Source organism: Episyrphus balteatus, chromosome 1 (assembly GCF_945859705.1).
Source record: "Episyrphus balteatus chromosome 1, idEpiBalt1.1, whole genome shotgun sequence".
In the NCBI taxonomy this organism is placed as follows: domain Eukaryota; kingdom Metazoa; phylum Arthropoda; class Insecta; order Diptera; family Syrphidae; genus Episyrphus; species Episyrphus balteatus.
The window spans coordinates 173,445,723-173,466,755 of NC_079134.1; the positions used below are offsets into that span (position 1 = coordinate 173,445,723).

Sequence of the window (21,033 nt, forward strand, 5' to 3'; positions counted from 1 at the left end):
CAACCATACTTTGAGTAAGGCTTGTATCATCATCGTCTGGATGTTGCTTTAGTTTTGGAGGACTTTTTTTTCAAGACTATCCTTTGTTTTATGGAAAGTTTTTTACTTTTTTTGTTTTATTTCAGGAAAAACTCATAAATGCAAACGGATTTGGGAAATTCAAAATCCATTCACCTACCGGAATGTTATACTCTCAATCTTCATCCCGGAATCAAACAAAAATCACAGGTGTCATAAACTTTTATTTTGTTTGATGTTGAAAATTTTCTGTTCATATTAACTATACCTATTGTTTGAGATTTGATATTGAATTTTTAATATAATAGGGTGTTTCAGATTTTTGAAGAAAAGAAATCGAGCTTCAAAAATGGAGTTTTCAAACTTTTTTTTTTGCGTTTGAGTTAAAGATTCTACAAAATCGACGGGCATTTGGATTACTACAATCAAAAGTTGTTATTTTTATCAAAATAGCTTTGTTTGTTTGTTTGTTTGTTTGTTTTTTTTTTTTTTTTTTTTACAAAGCTAGTACTTTCCAAAACGTGCATTTCCTCAATATTTTGATTTTCTAAAACCTCGATTTTTCTATAACTAAGAAATCTTATTTTTTGTTAAACTTCGTTTTGTAAACAAAACTCGTTATTTTTTTAACAAACGTCTTTTTTCAACAAAACAATTTTCTTAACTTGTTTTCAACAAAACGCGTTTTTTTCGTTAAAACTCTCATATTCCAAAACCTGAATTTTCCACAACACGTTCTGACTGAGAATTTTTGCGTTTTAAAGATGAAAGGAACTATTTTTTTTAAATAAACTTGATTTCAATTCAAAACCTGTTACATATTTTCAAAAAAACACACGGATTTTTTTTATACTCAGAATTTTCGGAAAGCCGTAAGATTCTTTATCAAACGTTTTTATTTCATCAATTTTTTTGTCGAAACTCTTTTTTTTTTATCGAAACCCATACATACAAAATCTTGTTTTTTTTTTAACAAAAACTAGAATTTTCCCAAAATTTTACACAACATGCATTTATTCAAAACTGACCTAAGAGTTGAAGCGTTTAGAAGATAGATGTTGTTTTCAAAAACTTATTTTTTTTGTAAGAAAATAAATGTTCATCAAAAAACGTCTATTTTTTTCAAAACTCGTTTTTTTTTTTAAATAAAACATAGCACACAATTTTTCAAAACCTTCATTGATTTTCTTAGAACCCAAAAATCATATTTTTCCTTAAACTTCATTCTGTAAACAAAACTCGTATTTATTAACAAACGTTATTTTTTCAGCAAAACTATTTCTATAACTAGTTGTTTCCAATAAAAGACGTTTTTTTTTACTAAAACTCAGATATTCCGAAACCTGAATTTTGCACAACTCGTTTTGACTTAGAATTGTTGCGTGCTTAACATAAAAGTACCTACTTTTTTCTAATAAACTTGATTTCAATTGAGAACTAGTTACATATATTTTCATTAAAAAAAATTTGTTTACAAATCACGGATTTTTCCAAAATTTTGAATTTCCGGAAAGCTTTTGTTGAAAGGTTCTTTAATTTCTTTGTAAAAACTTTATTTCTTCTTTCGATCAAAGATTTTTTTTTAAATTCTTTTCTTTTATCGAAACTCTTAAACAAAACTCGTTTCTTTCGATGTTTGTTTTTTTTTTTTACAAAAACATTTTCCCAAAGTTTTACACAATCTGCATTTATCCAAAACTGTTGCTTTTAAAAAACTTGTAAGCAGATAAATTTTTCCCTTCTTCAAATTCAAACTAATTGTTTTCATCAAAACTCGTTTTTTTTTATCAAAACTCGTTTTTTTACTTAATCTGCATTTATCCAAAACTGTTGTTTTCAAAAACTTGTAAGCAGATAAATTTTTCCCTTCTTCAAATTCAAACTAATTGTTTTCATCAAAACTCGTTTTTTTTATCAAAACTCGTTTTTTTCATCAAAACTCGTTTTTTTTGTTACCAAAACTCGTTTTTTTATAAAATTCTGTTTTTCGTCAGAACTTACGTTAAATGGTTTGTCAGAAAACATGATTTAGTTTTCTGAGAATCGGTACAAAGTGACAAAGGTACGATTTTGCTTGTCTTAGACTGGCTTAAAAAATTGTTATAAAATGTTCAAAAAAAACATATTAAACAGACCAACTAAAAAAACTAGGTTAAAGGCCATCTCTCGAACTAGATACAACCGATTCCTATAATAACTATCGACTTCTATAAATTTCTATTTCATTCCGATAACTTTAAATGTGTAATTCCTTTTCTAGGTGAGAAAACTTTTAAGCACTTTACGAACACACGAATCTTATATGATACCAAATTATATAACATAAAATGGCAACAGTGGAATTAATTCCCAATTTTATGATTAGATAACACACGAACATCCTGCAAAATAATTCCCTACTTTATCGGCAAAAGTTTGTTAGTGGTGCGAGCGAGAATTTCGCGAACTGCAATCATCTCATCAACTCGTGATGCACTCATGAGCGCACTAAAGCGCGTTCCTATTAAATATTTTTGTTTTAATTAAAACTCACAAAATTCCTTTTCCTCGTGACAAAAAACAACAACAACACCAACTTGATGACAAAACAATGACAGTCAACGACGAGTACGAGTACTCAAGACCTCGGTGCTTACTTCAAAGTATTCAAAGATTGTGTCAGGAATGATTCTCTGTTTCTTTGCAGAATTGTATTTACCTCTCCTCTCTTTGGTGCTGTTTTGTCGTCTCTGTGACTAATGAGACTTTGAAAGGCAACCAAGGATACACCCTTTTCACCCCCTTTCACCCTTTTGCTCAACAAAACAACAACAACGACATCTAACGACGACACATCTAAAGCAATAAAAGAGAAAGTAATCAAGTGGTGACAGCAACTAATCAATTTCAACTATTTCGTCGAGAAATTCAGAGATAACAAAACGAAGATAAGGATGGTGTCGAAATGAAAGCTATCATCTATTTCATTCCCTTTGCGTTCGAAGGAATAAATGAACATTATGAAGGGTTGGGTACAAGTAGTTTATTCAGGTGAAAGGAGGGGTGCAAAAAAAAAAAAACAACCCCAATGTTAATGATGAGAAATTTAATATTGTTAGCTTGGCAGGTGAAAGGATGAAAATTGAGCAAAACATTTCACCAAGGATATTTTCCATCCCCCACTCATCTTGAACACTTGATTTGGTTTCTGTAGGGGTTAAAGAGAGGGGTGATACAAAATATACGCGTGTGTGTGTGTTTTTTTTTTTTTTAAGAAAAGTGGTTATGAGTTTTAACAAAATACACAACAAACAAAGTTTTCTCCATTATATTTCTGCAACAAGATACCTTTTGGCAAGTTTTATGTTGTGATGTTTTCAATTTAAACTTTGTCGGTGTTTAGAATGAAAATTTTGTGTTGTGTGGCAGGTACGTGTGTGTTTATTGGTGTAGACTGTAGAATGAGGAAAGTTATATAGTATTAGTGTGGTAATTTAAGTTAGCAGTTAGTTTTATATGAGGTTAAAGGATTAATCAAATTGTTAATGAATCAAAGGTACACACCTAGAATTAATTTGATTGCGTTGCGTTGGTTGGTTGGATGGTGGAAGGATATTGGTTTTGAATTCTTCTCTCTGACAAACAAAACGAACAAACGAAAGAACGAAGAAATCATGCTTTGCACGTACAACGTTTAAAAAAAAAAGTTTTGTTTTCATTTTAGTTTAGATAGATTTAATTGGAAAGGATCTTGTATGTGTGCCAATAAAAGTTGAGACTTTTGATTCTTTAGCGAAGACGGAAAAAGTTTAAAGTTTTACTTTAAATGTGTAAAGGATAGTTGAAACGTGAGACTAAATAGGGTCAAAAGAAGACATAATTGAATTCTAAACAATTTATTCTTGAAAAAGGAAAAAAATTGATTTAACTTTAAATTCAAATTAACTTAAATTTTTTTTATTTACAAGAACAAATTAAAATAAAAGATTTAAGCTTTAAAAGTCGTTTTATAAGTCCAAAACTAGTTGCAAAAAAAAATAAATCAAGTTTTAGATAGAAATAAAATGCACGACTGGGGTCGCACGTACTTGCTCTTGCAGTTCAAAGTATCGTTATCTTAAATAGCTATTGGAAATTTAAGATTTTGTTTAGTCGAGAAAAAAAAATCAAAAAATAAAGTTACAAGTTAAAAAAATTAAAATTAAATTTTTTTTTTCAAAAACTTAAAAAAAAAAATTTTTCAAAAACTTTTTTAATTTTTTTTTTTAATTTTTGACACTTCAAAATTATGTCTGTAAATTTTGAATAAAATTAACTCATGTTTTGATGAAATATATGAACTTAAAAAATATGTTAATTTTTGAAAAACGGCAACGCCATATTTCCGTTCTCCGAATTTTTTGAGAAAAACTAAAAACGCAGTTTTGTTAGAATCAATAAGAGTATTGCGCACACCAAATTTAATCGAAATCGTTAGAGCCGTTTTCGAAAAATTTGCAATACCTCGAAAACGTTATATGGGAGATATGCGTTAAAATGGAGATATTAAAAAAATAAAAAAAACGGGTCTAGGGAATTATGTAAAAATCATCTGTACCAAGTTTCAAGCAAATCCATCCATCCGTTTAGGCCCTAGCTCGATGTACAGATGGACGTACAGACGCACAGACGCACAGACCGACGGACGGCATGACGAAAACCACTTTTTTGATCTTCTCCATAATCGTAATGTTGGTTTTGATTAAAACCTCGATTTTTTTTTTTCTACACGAAACCAATACTTGCCCTATAGAGCAAGTAAAAAAACTCGTGTTTTGCTTGAAAAAAAAAAGATAATTAAGAGCGGGTTAGTAAATTACTTCTTAGAAAACTGTTTCAAGCGAAAAAACTTTTATGGAACAAACGAGTTTTAAAAATGAAGAGGAAATTATAAAATAAGGCATTTGAAAAAGAAAATAACTCGTTTTTATTTAAAATAAGAACAAATCAAATTTTTTTACAAAAAAAAAATTCAAATATTTTTTAAACCGATGTATGAAAAATAACGAGCTTATGATAAAAAAAAACGAGTTTTGCCATTTTTTTTTTTTTGATTAGGAAAAAAAATGTTCTCATTAAGAATGGGAATATTTTTTAAAAAATGTTAAAATTTATAAAAATCACATTTATCTTCTTAAAACTTCAAAAATAACTGTGTTTAAAAAAAATTAATTTAGTTAAAAAAAGGTTTTGGTTAAAAAAAAAACAGTTTTGATATAAAAAATGAGTTTTGAAGAAAAAAAAAATATTTGTAATGAATATACAAACTAGGTATGAATGTATGTATGTAGTTTGAAATTTGAAATTACAAATCAAGTTTTTTTTAAAGAACGTTCAAGTATTTTTATGTTATACACGCGACGATTCTTAAAATGAAAATTGGAAAAATCCTAGTTTCAAAGAAAAAGACGGATTTTGTTAAAAAAAAACGAGTTTTGTGAAAACTTCAAAGACTGAATAGTTCAATGATGAAATACAAAAAAAAAATAAAGAATTTTTACCTTGTATTGAAAAAAACGAGTTTTGAATAAATTGAGTGAAAAAAACGAGTTTTGAAGTAAAATACAATTATTGAGTAGTGGGTGGGGGGTTTTAACGAATAAACGGATTTTAATAGGAGACTTTTTTTTAAACTTAACCTAGTCTCTTCTGAGTGCTTCAATTTTTGTGTCAAAATAAAAGTTTTAAAATTCGGGTTTTGTTGAAGAAAACGAGTTTTTATGAAAAAACATGCTTTGATGAAACAACGAGTTTTGAAAAAAATAACCCTTTTGATGAAAATAACAAATTTCAATTTTAAAAAAGGATAAATCAATTCAAAATAAAATGTGGGCTTTTGAAAAATACGAATTTTAAGGGAGAAAAAACGTTTTTTTGTCGGAAAAAAAACGAGTTTCTCTAAAAAATTTAGTTTTGATAAATACAATTCTTGAGTTTTGAGAATATTTAAGTTAAGCAAAAAAACGGACTTTGTTGTTAATAAAATTGTTTTCAGTGAACACATAATCAAAACGACTTTTCAGCTTTTTATTTTTTTTTATTTTAGAATTTGGTATAGGTACCTAACAGTATTTTGAATTTTTTTATTTTCTCCATATATCCCTTTAAAAGACATATTTTCATTTTACTTTAGTTATTTTGTTTGCAGAAAAATTCCCAAAACGTTAAAAAAATTCTATTGACATATCTATCAATATAAATTCCCAAAAGGACTCATACCTTCCTTTTTCTTTGTGATGCAAAAAAAAACTCATCTATCATATGAATAATCTTATCCAGACAAAATAAAATCCATTTGAATTATTAGTTTTTAAAATTTTGACAGAAAATAAAAAAAAAAAAAAAATACCAAAATGCCATTTTAATTTTTTTTTTCTCCTTTTTCCAGACATTTCGAAGATAAACAAAAAAAAATATCCCTCGTACATAAAATCGAAAAGCGGCCCTTGAAGGATATAAAAATGATCGATAAAAATTGCAAAAAGAAAAAAAAATATTTCACATCCTTTATTAAGAAAAAAAAACAAATAAGATTCAGATCACGTCCTTTTTTAGACCATAACTACCCCTTCTTATCCTTCCTCAAATCGACCAACACAACACAGAGTTTGAAAAAAAATAGATGTTCGTTTTTTTTCCTTTTTTCTCACATTTTCTTGTCCTTCTTCTTGTTTGTGTGTCACACAAAATAACAAGGATGTTCTTTTTAAGGAGACTAATTGCTTTGGTTTACCCATCTTGATGCTTTTATTGGCACAGCCTTGGACCAAGTCCAGTATGCTTGTTGGTTGCTGGTGGTAATCATTTGACTAGATTCCCTTCAATCTTTATTATTATTTCCATTTCTTTTTTTTTTCTTTCTATTCACTTGCATGTCCTTGGACGCTCCACAGGAATGAACGAAAATAATAAATAGGTGTTGTTGTTTGTGCGTGGTCAATAAAACAATATGGCATACACATTAAAACACCACAAAACACGATTTTGATGCTGCTGATAAAATAAATATGTATAAGAAAAAATTCTATCATGTCCTGACACAAGGATGTGAAACTTCCATTCATTTTGCCACCCCATGTGGAAATCTCAATTACCATCTTTAGAATTGAGAGAGAGAGAAAATAAGATCACGTAAAAGGGATTTTCTTTTGATATACCTTCCTCATAGAAAAGCAAAGAAATAAAAAAAAATAACAAGGACTTTTTCCTTTCTTAAAGAGTCCATACTTTAATATCATCAAAAAAGCAGAATAGGACGGGGAAAAAACTGCTAAATCATCTCCACTTGCGACAGACACAAAAAATAAAAATTTGAAATTCATTAATTCAATTTTTGACTTTTAGTTCGAGAGGGAGCCTTTAGCAAATACATACACATAAATATACCCAAGGAATATAGAAGAAAGGAAGGACCAAAACCCAAAATGCCGATGAATATTGATTTAAATCAATTTTAAGTGCTAGCAGGCAAAAGATAAAAATACACAAAAAAAAAAAACTTGACGACAAAAAAAAAATAGAATAAATTCGCATAGATCTATGCATGCAAAAGGATCTCTTCTCTATCCTTGTGATTTTTTTTTTTTTTTGTTCTGTTTTGTGAAAAGTCCTCGGGGAGATTTATTATCTGAAGAGTTTTTCCTTCGGCGCCTAATGAAAGATTGCTCCTTTCGGACTTTCTCCTATTAAAAATTTACACTCGTTTCTGTTTTATTTTTTTTTTTTTTGTGTTATTTTTGCCATCCAGTCACGATTTATTTTTTTCGTCCTTTTTCACTTGAGGCATGTGCGCGCACTTCGAAGATATTTTTTTTTTTCGTCCTCTTCTTCTTTGGTTACTTAAATAATCATGAAAAAATCTTTTTTCGTCCTTTTTTTCTAGGACTTTTCATTCCCATCATGAATGAGAATAGTAACACTCAAAAAACAGGACTTACTACATTCTTCTTTTTTTTTTTGGTTTGGTTTGATAGTCTGGGTATGTACTTGTTACATCTATGATTATCTCTATCACAAGAAAATCTACATTTTTATTGATGAAAATTTATTCAAACTGCAAGTTCGTGATGAATCCTTATCAAAAAAAAAAAAACTCCTCAAACAGGGATTCGATACCAGAATAAGACGAGAAAAGGAGAAGAAATTCTACATGAAGTCTGATAACTTAAAAAAAAAAAGGAGCCCAGGATGATGAAGGATCAATCTCATGAGAGGGATTTTGGATTTTTCACAAAGCACAAGGCAAAAAGGGATAAGTTTTCGTTTACTTTTGGAAGAATCAAATGAGAGAGAGATGAACTTCCTTTCTTTGTATCGCACAAAATGAAGGCAAAGAGTAAGGACATAATATCGAAAAAGGATACGAAGAAACAAAACAAAAAAATTAAAGTTTTCCAAGGATATAACCCTTATCTCAGAAAATCTACAAAAAAAAAAAAAATTTAACAGCAACGTTTGCAATTTTCTTCTTTCCTTCCGTTGTTAGTCCTGTGCTTTGCGATGGGTATAATCCTTTTTTTCATTGTTTCAAAGGATGTAAGCACGTCATGTGTAATCGAACATAAGATACGAAAGACACTTAAAAGGATTGAATATTGGCATTGTACGTATTGGAAAGTCCCCCCCCCCCCCCTTTTTGGTAGTGGATAGTGTGCTTCACTACTTTATCTCTGTTTAACTATTATTTTTTTTTTATGAATGTGTGAGTGTGTGTGTGAGAAAAGCCATCAATCGATTAAATGAGCAACAGGGAGATTCATGGCATCATTGAACAGTTATATTGCATATTGCATTGAATTCTCTGTGGGCGATGACAGAATAGTAAAAAGGATGTGTGTGTGTGTGTATACACTTTGTCATCAGAAGAAGAAGGTCAAACGATAAGGATGACGGATATTTCAGCAAATATTCATGTCAGCACTGTAATTTCGAGGCAGATTACTTGCGAGACTTATTGGAGAGATGAACAGCGATTTAGACAAACAACATGGAACTTTTGCTGCGATGTGATGATGAAAGGATATACGTTAGATTGATTGGTTACATTTGATTTAGAGATACGAAATAGGTAGATTGATGTGGAAGAAGCCTTTGAAACGGGGTTAATTGGAATGAGGTAAGGGATTGTGTAGATCTTCTCTTGGATTTCAAATTTTAAATTCAACAAAATAAGATATGAGACACAAATGTTCCTTAAATTCGATAAAAAAGGACTTGAAAATTCCTTAAAACTACTTTTTTCTTAAAGAAGTTTTATAGAAGCTTTATAGGAACAACATTTTTCAGAATGTCCTTGCCTTTTTTAAATTGTTTCTGAAGAAATTTAAAAAAAACGCACTTAAAATTTCATTAAAGCTGTTTTTTCTTAAGAAAGTTTTATAGAAGCTTTATAGAAATAGAAAATTTCAGAGTGCCCCTTCCTTTTTCAAATTGGTTCTGAAAGAAATTCTTTAGACACGGGGTTGAAATTTCTTATATAACTTCTATTTTTTGTATGAAATTTTATAGAAGCCTTATAGGAATAAAAAATTTTAGAAAAAAAATTATTATTATTTATAAAATTAAAATTATTTCTGAGGAAAGTTCAAACTTCTTTTTTTTTAAAGAAGTTTTATAGAAGCCTTATAGGTATAAAATTCTCAGAATGCTTTTTTTCTGCATTAAATTGTTTCAAAAGAGATTTTGGAAACGGACTTAAAAAATTTGCAAAAGCTTTTACAGAAATTTTATTGGAGTAACAGTTTTTAGAAACATAGAGAAACAAGTTAGTTTTTAGAATGTCCTTTTTTAAATTGTTTCTGAAGAAAGTTTTATAAAAACGGGCTTGAAATTTCAATAAAGCTTTTTTTTCTTAAAAAAGGTTTATAGAAGCCTAATAGAAATACAACATTTCTGAATGCACTTTTCTTTTTTAAATTGGTTCCCAAAGAAATTCTTTAGGCTGGGGCTTGAAATTTCGTTCAGACTTCTTTTTTTTTTTACTTTATGAAGTTTTATAGGAGTAACAGTTTTTATAATAGCTTTGCCTTCTAAAAAAGTTTTATAAAAACGAACTTGAAAATTCGTTTAAATTTTTTTTTTTTCTTAAGGAAGTTTTATAGAAGCCGTTTAGGAATAGCAATTCTCAGAATGATTTTCACTGCAGTAAATTGTTTCAAAAGAAAGTTTAGAAACGGCCTTGAAAATTTTGTAAAGCTTTTATTTTCTTAAGGAAGTTTTATAGAAACGTTATAGAAATAACAGTTTTTAGAATGGCCTGTTCTTTATTAATTGCTTTTCGAAAAATGATCTATTGGAACGGACTTGAAATTTCATTAAATATAAAGAAGCCTTTTGGAAATACCTACAACCTTAGGAATCTTCTTTAAATTGTTTCTGAAGAAAATTCTACTGAAACCGCCTTTTTTCTGAATTGAGTTTTGTAAAAGACTTATAATAGGAATGACAGTTTTCAGAATGTTTTCAGTTTTCAGAATGTGATCAGAAATTGTTTCTGATAAAAATTCTATAGAAACGGGCTTTAAATTTCGCAAAAACTTCTTTTTTCTTGGGGAAGTTTTATAGAAGTCTTATAGGAATAACAGTTTTTAAAATGCATATTTATTTTTTAAGTTCTAAGGTATAAAGCTTCACTTACCTTATATGAATCAATTTTTTGAAGATAAACCAACTTCTAAGAATTCATTTGTTTTAAGAAAGTCTTATAGAGGTTTTATAGAAGCTTTATATGGAAAAAGTAGTTTATCGTAAAAATTTTTTGTAGAACTTGGGTTAAAGGTCTTAAATTGTCTATGTGTAGGTATAAAAAATTATAAAAAAAAAGACGACTCCCACTTTTTTGTCTAAAAATTCAACAAATGTGTAGTATTTTTTCTTCTGATAATGAAAGACTAACACGTTAATTTTTTTATATTAATACTTGAATTTTCTTATGCAGTCTTTATAATAAGAGGCAAAGCAACAATTTTTATTATAAAACAATTCCATGTGACCTATTAGGCATTACAAGTCCTATTTAATATAATTTAAAAGGAAATAACGATTGTGCATAATTATTTCTTTTGTATTTAAAATATTCTTTTTTTTTGCATATTTTGTTAAGTTTGGATTTTTCTTTTCCTATTTTGTAAAGTCCTTTGAAGAATTAATAAATCTATTTTTTTTTTTCTTGCTCTCTTTTTCAAACTTGAAAGTGCATCAGAGCAAAAGTTGTCTCAAAGAAGGACTAGTTTGCCTTCTATTTTTTTTTTCTGTTTTTGTTTTTATTTTCTTTGTTAATTTCCATTTCTAGTCGGTCGAAATGCAAAGACGGCATAGTTTTTTTTTTACTTTTAATTTTATGACTTCCACCTTCTCGATTTCGATGCTTATATAGTTTTTTGTAAATAGAACGGAAAATAAGTTGAAAGAAAATAGAAAAACAGAACTTGAGTGGAACTACTTTTACAAAATTTTGTATAATGTAGGTAGTCCACTACTGTATAAAGAACACAACACAAAACAGTGAAGGAAGTCAACTTGTGTTCTAGAAATTAATGTTGAGATTATGGTAAAATGTCAATTGGTCTATTTTGTAGTTTTGTTTTTCATAAATATACAAATGCAAAAAAAAATGTAGGTAATTTTTTTTTTCTTTTTTTTTTCAATTTGCTTGAAATAGAAGATAATTATTTTAGAAATGTTGTATTTTTTTAAATGCATTTTTAAGCAATTAGTGAAGCGAATAATTTTTCAAGTCACTTGCATAATTTGAAATAATCATCTTTCCTAATTTAATAATTTATTTCAATAGTTTTTTTACAGTTCAAGATAAAAAATACTCAAAAAAAATAGAAATTTATTCTTATTTCCAACTTTTGTAAGAAATCTCAGGATAATTATAAAATGGCTCATTTTTCGTTATAGATGGTCGAAGATCAATTGATAATTGAGACTGAGTTAGTGTTTTTAATAGATGGAGGCCAACACAGGCCTCATTTGTTGAAAACATAGCGTTATTTACTCTCATTACTACTCAAAAGTTCTTCTTTTCAATTATTTCTTAATTTGCTATAGTACGTTGTCTTTTCGTAAAATCGTTCATGGTACATGGCGCCCAATATGGAACCGTCATCACACATGTAAAATTTTTTATTAATTTTTGACAAGCCATTATTGTAAATATCTTCTATTTAGCTTCTATACTCCCTTAAAAGAAATTAACTGTTTGAAGTTGGTGGATAATAAATGGGGAAAATTTATTAAAAATTTATAGTTTCTATAAAGCTTCCGTAAAATTTCCTTTAAAAAATAAAACTCTTTAAAATACTAAAGGCAGTTGATGATGAATAAGGAAAATGTACACATTGACAGCTTCTAAAAATGCATTTATAGAAGGCAAAGACAGTCTTAAAGTCTTAATTTCTATAGAGCTTCTATAAAACTTTCTTAAAACAAATTAATTGTTTCAAGTTGATTAAAAAATAAATTAGATACATGTAGTGACATCTTCCAAAAAAGTATTAATATTAGATAAGGGCACTTTATATGCTTCAATTTCTATAAAGCTTCTATAAGATTTAACAAAAAAGAATTCACAAAGTCTTAAGAGGGTTTTGATAAATGAATAACAGAGGTGTGACACTTTGGATAATTAAAATTTGAAGGAAGCAATGATACCTATTCTAAAAGTTGTATTTTCTATAGAACTTCTATAAGACTTCTTTAAAATTAAATGAATTTGAATTGTATTCGGTTGAAAATAAATGAGGCAGTATACAAAGTGACATTCTAGGAAAAATTTAATTTAAAAAAATTAATTAAAATCACTTAAAAGGCTGTCATGTCTTTAAAGCTTCTATAAAACTTCCTTCAAAAATTAAAAATCTTTAAAAGCGGTTGATAATGAATAAGGAAGATTTACACTTTTTAATTTAACAGCTTCTAAAAATTAATGTATATAAGATAAAGACGAATAATGCAAATACTTTCATAGAGAGTAAACAAAAAAGTTGATTCCCTATTTAACTTAAAAATAAAATATTAAAAAAAAAAAACAACAGCTTTTTGCACCATTACTGAATTTTTGAACATTTAAAAAAATCAATTATTCGAAAACATATTACTTCTTCGTCGAAATTCATAAATTTTTAAAATCCACTTTATATTGTTTTGTTTTCTATGCACCTCTTCTTCTTCTTTTTCTGTGTGTGCATCAGTGAAATTCTTTCCAATATTTTTTCATGGTAATTGGGCCAATTTCCGTTTTTGTATCTTGACTTTCCAGAAAATGTACCAGCACAGCACAATAAATATACAAACTATGCAGGTATTTTTTCGAGCAAACAGAGCAGCAGACAACAGACAAATTACACAGACACACCTTCAATCTTTCACCCTGCAGGCAGTCAGTCATGCTATGCCACCTCTTACCACCAAAACAACCCTTCAGGGACATGACAGCGACGATAAGAACGATGCCGACGACGAAGACGATGAGAAAGAAATTACCCTCGAAAGGATAATGAGATCTTGGCCCTGTTAGAAAAGTGGAAGAAGACTTACAAAAAAAAGTACAAGAAAAGACACAAGGCAAGAGAGAAGGTCCTTGTTATGTTCTAAAACTGTATGCACTATGAGTTCTTAGTATATACACGAAACAGCGAAAGGATTTTCACTCAAGAAAAAAGTAGTAAAGTCCTCCACACAAACTATTTGAACAAAAATAAAAAAAAAAGACACAAGAATTATCACAACAAAACAGCTGCAGCACCAAACCAAAACCAGATGGGAAATGGAAGAAGAAGAAGAAAACGAAAGTGGAAAAAAGGATTTTCTTCTTCGAATTGAGGCCAAAGTAAGGACAATAATATACAACCCAACCCAACAAGGATATGAAAAGTGCAACTCTCTGTACTTTGCAACAAGGTTGCTAGAAGTTCAGTGTAGTAATGAGCAGCTAGCGTACATAGTTTTTCTCTCTCGGGAGGGGGTCCTTTTTGGTCCTTTTTTTTTCTTCCTCGTTTTTTTAATTTTTTTTTTTTAGGGCATTAGGGTGGTTTGCTTGGTGTTAAATTAAAAAGACTGAAGAGTATTTTCTTGTTTTGTGTGATGTGGTGGTTGTGTTTTTTTTTTTTTTGTGTTCCTTTAATTTAATCCTTTTTCTTATGTGCAACCATGGAAGGGTATTAAGGCAGGTACACAAGGCTATACGGTGGTATGTCATTAGTGTCGTTTGTTTAGAATACAAAATTTAATGAGAAATATTAAGAATTGCGGCGAGAAGGGGAACGAACCATTTGAACTCAGGTGGATTAATGTTCATTTTAATGAGAAGATAAGGTCAGCTTCAGCATTGAATTCAGATTTTTTAACAAAAAAAGGTTTTTTGTGCAAAGATACTTCCTGGTTGAAGGATGTTTTAGAAAAAAAAAAAACAATATTTGATGAGATAATTAGGACCAGACTTAAAATTACAGATCAAATTTTAATGAATAAAGGTATTATGGATACCAACTTCATCGACCTCGCTCATTTGTCTCCCTAAAGTGTAATTTAATTAATTGCTTCGTTACATTTTTCATTTTAAGTTACTCTGGTTTTTAAATAAAAGTAAAATCGGATCTTTACTCAAAATATGCATGATTAATCACAGTTTTTTTTTTGAAAATTTATCTTACCGTTTCTGTTGATTTTATCTAGAAAAAAAAGAGAAAAAAAATTTATTAGTAAAGTATCATTCATTGCTTAAAATATTTAAAGTTAATAAATGTTAGTAATTTTAATCTTATTAATAACCAAACAGCTTTTGTAGACTTACTCGTCTTATCTTCATTCATTCGAAAAAAAAAACTCGAAAAACAAACTTCTTGAGTTACAAGAAGAAGAAACCACTTCATTTGTGTGTGGGCTTTTCAATCAATTCCAACCGTTTTACTTTGAATTTCAATCTCAACAAGTAAACTCGATCTCGTTAGTTTCAGGTGAGAAAATACAGTGAAGTCTCTAAAAGGTGCCATTTAAAAATTCAACCAATTTTAATATTAAATGGTTTCCTTCTAAAAAGAGAATTTAAAAGGAGAAAAATGGTGACTTAGGGTCTGAATGCATAAGGAATCTGTTTAGTTGCAAATCAGTTTCAAACAAGTTTCAAAAATTTTTAAAAATTGCGTTGGAAATAAAACATTTGATGCAACGTTAAATATAAAATAATTTGCACTACCCAAAGTGAAAAAATCCTTTTACAATCCATAATTTACTCATCAAGCAACTAGTTTGCAACTTTAAATGATCAGAGGCAGACGCAACCATATGCCAGTTAAAATAGTTGTTTCAAAACCGATTTGAAACTGTGGAAAGAGTAGTAGATATACAACAAGGCAATAATTGTCAAATAATATTGAATTCGTAAGATTAAAATTTGGTTGCATATCAGTTTCAAAACAGTTTTTGTGGTTACAATTCTGCATTTCCATATTTAAAAATGGTCCGAAATAGTTGTCTTGTAACCACAAATTTTTAACGATAGAATTAGAAAGTTGCAAATAAGTTTCAAACAAGTGTAGGTAAAACAAATGTTTTATTTTAGAAAATAGTAACATACATAACCATATTAGTATGCACAAACCAGAGTGAAAAAAGTCCTTCAACAATCCATAATCTAATCATCAAGCAACTGTTTTGCAACCTTAAATGTTCAGAGGCAGAGGCAACGGTATGAAATTGAACCAATTTAATTAAATTTGAAGCTTTTGAAAGAATAGTAAACACCGCTGATGAATAGATTGTCAAATAATATTAAATTTAATTAATAAGATTAAAATCAGTTTCAAAACAGTTTCATTGGTATGAAATTTACATTTCCCTATTTCAAAATGGCCTAGTTGGCAATTTATTTGAAACTTTTCAAAAGATTTGTCATGTCGGTAGACAATTTCAAACGAAAACATCAGCAAGTTGCAAATCGGTTTAAAAAAAATTTCCTTAGGTATCAGACGCAACCGTTTGTTAGTAGAACCAATTATTTAGAAACCGATTTAAAATTTTGCAAATAGTAGTCAAATACAAAAGAAAAATTTGTTGGTTGCAAATCGGTTTCGAAACAGTTGGTTTTCAATCCCAAACTTCTTTATTTCAATTTAGTCTCATTGGCAACTAATTTGAAACTCCTAAAAGAGTGGTCTTGTTTGTAAATGACTTAAAACAGAAAGTAAAGTACAAAATGACATCAGAAAGTTGCAAATTGGTTTTAATATAGTTGCATTGAATACTGGATTGAAAATTTAATTAGACTTTTAAAAGCAACTCAAAATAGAGACTCTACTGTTAAATAGATACCCACAAAAGCAATCTATTCAACCGTGAAGTAGACTGTTTAGTGTGGCGATGACAACTTAACCGACGACTACGAAGACCGCGACGGTGTGATAGCGGCGTGGCTGGCGGCGGTGTCGGCAGTGGGTGGCGTTATATCAATGGCGGTTATCTTTGACTTTGTGGGCGCTTGTTCTGTGAAAAAAAATATAAGAGTTGGCGTGCCCTAGAAAGCGGATCCGGTCCGGGATAGAAATTCAATAAACTGGAAAAGACAAACAAACTCAAAGTAAATAATATAACGACAAAAAAAAAACATTGAAGCCTTATATTTTAATTTGTTTAAAATTAACAGTTTTTTTTTGTCGTGATTCGTTTTTATGAAGAGTTATCAATTTTCAAAAAGACAAACGCCCACAATATACAAAGGGTACCCATGGGAAGGGTACAGCAGGAGGCAGATGGTCAAATATAGATACATTTTTGTTTTGTTTTATTGTTAAATCAAAACAATACCCCATCACTTTAGTTTGACAAAACAAACAAACAAACGAATTAAGAAAAAAAAAACTAATAAAAAACACAACAAATTTGAAATTGGATTATTTTTTTATTGAAATTGAAATTGTCGGCTTGGCCAAACACAATGGGGCAATAGAGCTAGCTGCTGGATTTTTTGTCTCTGGCCTTAAAGTGGATGACAATTTAATAATGTGAACGTGGCGCAGCAGCAGATTCAAGCTTATACAATACTCTTGTCTGTCTAAACTAGCTCGGACGGACAGACAGTGGTCTGAGAGGGAGTGAAAATTTATATATATTTATTTTTATTTTTCTAAAAATAAAATTCATTTGTTCACATTGTGAAGGGGTTAAACACTTAAGTGGAACACCAGGCGAATTCAAGTGGTTTTGCAGAGTTTTTTTTTTTTTTTTGTTTTTGTTTCTTTTTTTGTGTAAGCAGAATATAGACAGATTTTGGATTGGACATTTTTTTTTTCTATTAATTTTATTTTTTTATTTTGTTTTGTTTTTATGTGACTTTAATTTAAAGTATACCGCAGTTGTTGTGGTGCACTTTCAATCTAAATGAGTTTAGACAAAATTGGAACAAAAGAGGAAATACAATTTAATTTGGCGCTTCAAAAACAATACATATACACGAGAGTACATTGAATTTAAAAAAGATTTAAACGATTTAAGTGTTTTTTTGATGAAAGAGTTTTATGTTTGAGTTTGATTAATAAATGAATGAATACAACTTAAAATAATGGAGGTGGAATGTTGGCATTTTTTTTTTATCAAAACAACAATAAATTAAAAGTCGATATATACAAAATGTGCTTAAAATGAAAATTTAAATAATTTAACGTAAAAATGTCGCTTGTTTTGGTATAGATTTAGATTCAACGATTATATTTTTGGCGATATTATGGCCAACAATCAAGGTCACTGTAATATAATCTCAAACATATTTTGTTTTGCGTTGTGAGATAAAAAAAAAAAAAAAAAAAAAAAAAAACAATTTTTAGTCAAAATATCATTTCCGGGAACGTCATTTTCGAAAACACTTTAGGACTCTAAATAAATAATTCTGTATATTACGAATATATTTCAATCTAACCAGAAGTTCTCTTGACGGCGCTAGCAAATCAAGGAAAGGCGATAAACCTTCTCTCATCCAAATGAAAATTTCAAATATTTTTTGTTACTTAGATTTTAGCTGCGTGAAGCCAGAACTGAGACCTCAAAATTTTTGTACCAAACTTGTCAAATTCGTTTGGCCACCATTTGTCCATGTTTGTCCACTGAAAATTTTCGTTTGTCCACCCTTGAAAAAAAATTTTGAGCAAATTCTTCTTTTTTATAGGAAGTCTAAAAAATGAAAATCGTCTAAAACGCTCAAATTTTGAGATAGACTTATAAAACTGGCTGCAATCGTGTGTTGACTTTGAGAAATGAATACAAACCAAAAATATATCGTTTGTCCACACTAAGTTAAGAAATTCTGCACTGAAAAATTTCCAAAAATTACTTTTTTTAAAAAATTCAAATTTCTGTCGACGATATATGTACCTTCTCTAGGCGAACAAACGACAGAAATTTGAATTTTTGAAAAAAAAAATTATTTTCGGAGATTTTAGGGACTTTGAAATTTTCAGTAGGTACACTGTGGTGTATGCGTATTTTTTTTTTTTTTTGGGAATTTTGGAAATTTGTTTTTTTTTTTAATATCTCCTAAGCGTAGGGTGGACAAACAACGATATTTCATTTGTATTCATTTCTCGAGGTCAACAAACGATGGCCGTTTGAATTTTGGAAAAAAAAAATAATTTTTTGGGAATTTTATAAAAAATGTTATTTTATATGAGTTGCTATAAAAAAAATTCCTTTTGGAATAACTCCTAAACGGAGGGTTGATAAACAATGATTTTTGGTATACGTAAAGAACTCAAGGTGAAAAAACGATAGCAGTTTGAATTTTTGCAAAAAAATTGATTTTTGTGGATTTTAGGGGAATTTCAATTTTTTAGTGCAAAATTTGTTTTTTAATTATCTCCTAAATGGAGGGTTGGAAAACGATAAAATTAATGTAGATATAGAACTCAAGGTTGACAGTTGCACATCTATCTCAAAATTTGAGCGTTTTAAACGATTTATCATTTTTCAGACTTCCTATAAAAAAAAAAAAAGAATTTGCTCTAAAATTTTCTTGAAGGGTGGACAAACGAAAATTTTGGGTGGACAAACGAATTAGACAAGTTCAGTTCAGTTCCTAGCATTCGAATGTGACAGAAAATTTTCCAAGATAAGTGCTTCAAGCCAATCAAATATATCAAATATTTGAATTCCTTCAAAAAATCTTCCTCTCAATACTTTTGAAATTATTGAAACTCTTATTGGTTTCCAAATAAATCGAGTGAAATTTCATCTCTTCCACATACATATAAAGTCCCATAAACAAGCTTCAAGATATAATAATTCAAATCTTAACTTATTTCTCAAGTGTTGGAAATCCTTTGCTCTAATTAAAGTTACAAACTGTGTTTGTTTGTTAATAAATGGAAACATCTTCAATTAATCCAAAAGCAATATCATGTGAGTGTATCTGTATCTACAATTCTACATCACAGAGAGAGGTAACAAATATATCTTAAAGCTTCAATATAGTCTTGTTTTATCTAGCTTGTGTCTGTACGTCTTCTTCGTCTGATAAAACCTTTCAAATTCCATCAATAATATAGACAACACGGCAGCAATATTACAAACACAAATACTCATATCATTCAAACAAAATACATATATGCCTTCAAGTGTCATAGGAAACTCAATTAAAGGATTTTCAGTTTCAAAAGTTTATCATTCGATCAAAGAGAGAGTATCAAAATGTGTGTGATGGGAGCCAAACACACATATCATACAAGAATCCTTCGATTAAATCGAAGGAGACTTAATAATACATAAAATCACAGCAACAACAATAGAAAACAAACAGACACACAAATATACGCATACAAAAACACTGGAGAAAATCAATACCTCTACTGTCTACTCTATTGCATTTGACAATTTAAATAATCACACACACATACACACAAAGCAAAGACAGATAAAGATATACCTATTCTAATAAAAGAACGATTTTGATTCCATAGAATTACACAAGAGGATAATAACATTTGACATTTTATCCGATAACTGGCATTGAGCGCAGCGCAATCCTTACAATTCGATATTTTCCCTGCCAGCCATCTCTATTGCTTTTATCTTTTTTGTGTTTGTGTTGTATGGAGAGGTGATTGAACTCGAGTCATCGTCGTCGTTGTCTTCTTCCACGGTCTGATGATATCCTTGGTAAGCAATCTCTGTATGGAAATGATAAGAAAACCAAACAAACCCAGGTAAATGGGGAAAATGTCTGCTCATTCATGATTGTGTCCTTGCTGCATATACCCATTACCATTACTCCCTTTTCTCCGTTCCCCCTCCCTTTTCATTTATAATGACAATTTTCATCGATTTATTTATTATATGCAAACCATTCATTGGAAAAATAATTTCCAAGTGTTTATTTGCAATATTATACAGTCTTTCTCCCTATCTCCATGATTTCCCCCCATTCCTTTCGAAGCAGACATAGCAGCAAAAAAGGATATTTAAGGAAAATCGATTTATCAATAAATGGAGCAGAAATAATTAAACTTACAGAGAATAGCATGTACCTTTGCTCCAAATGCTGCTACAGAAAGCTGTTTTAGATTGTAGCAGGGTAGGTATAGGGCGGGACGGGACGGGCAGACTCCTGGATATAATGACATTTGGATGTTTCTCCATTTTCCGTTTTGGGTAAAGTAGAGAGTTGAGTGCGCATACAAATGTATGAAATATATATGAAAAGGAGTGTTCTTGTACCATTTTCTTCCGTTTAGCTACTATTCAAAACAAACAGTCATTAACCAGGGTTGTTATAATATATGGGGTGGTAGATTCTTCTTTAAAGAAAAAGAGTCTTGTGATAATTTAAAAAGCTTTTCTTTATCATCATTCAATAAAAACCTTCTAGACTTTTCAATTGGATTGTTCTGAAAAATTCCTAGAATTCAACGTCAAATGATACCTAAATTCGGTCAGTCAAAAATCCAACCAAGCTTATTAACGGAAAAGATCAACGAAGTAATCTGGATAGTCAAGTAACGAATTTGGAAA

The 21,033-nt window shown here is 29.4% G+C and overlaps 1 protein-coding gene across 3 annotated transcripts in view; it reads right to left on the minus strand.

The window, feature by feature from the left end:
* LOC129907768 (syndecan-like) overlaps positions 1–21,033 on the minus strand; it is a 413,100-nt gene that overhangs the window by 197,082 nt on the left and 194,985 nt on the right. For all 3 annotated transcript variants that reach the window (XM_055984138.1, XM_055984137.1, XM_055984136.1), the window contains exon 2: positions 14,694–14,711. In XM_055984138.1, coding sequence (XP_055840113.1) covers positions 14,694–14,711 — 18 coding nt within the window. The remainder of the gene's footprint in view (positions 1–14,693; positions 14,712–21,033) is intronic.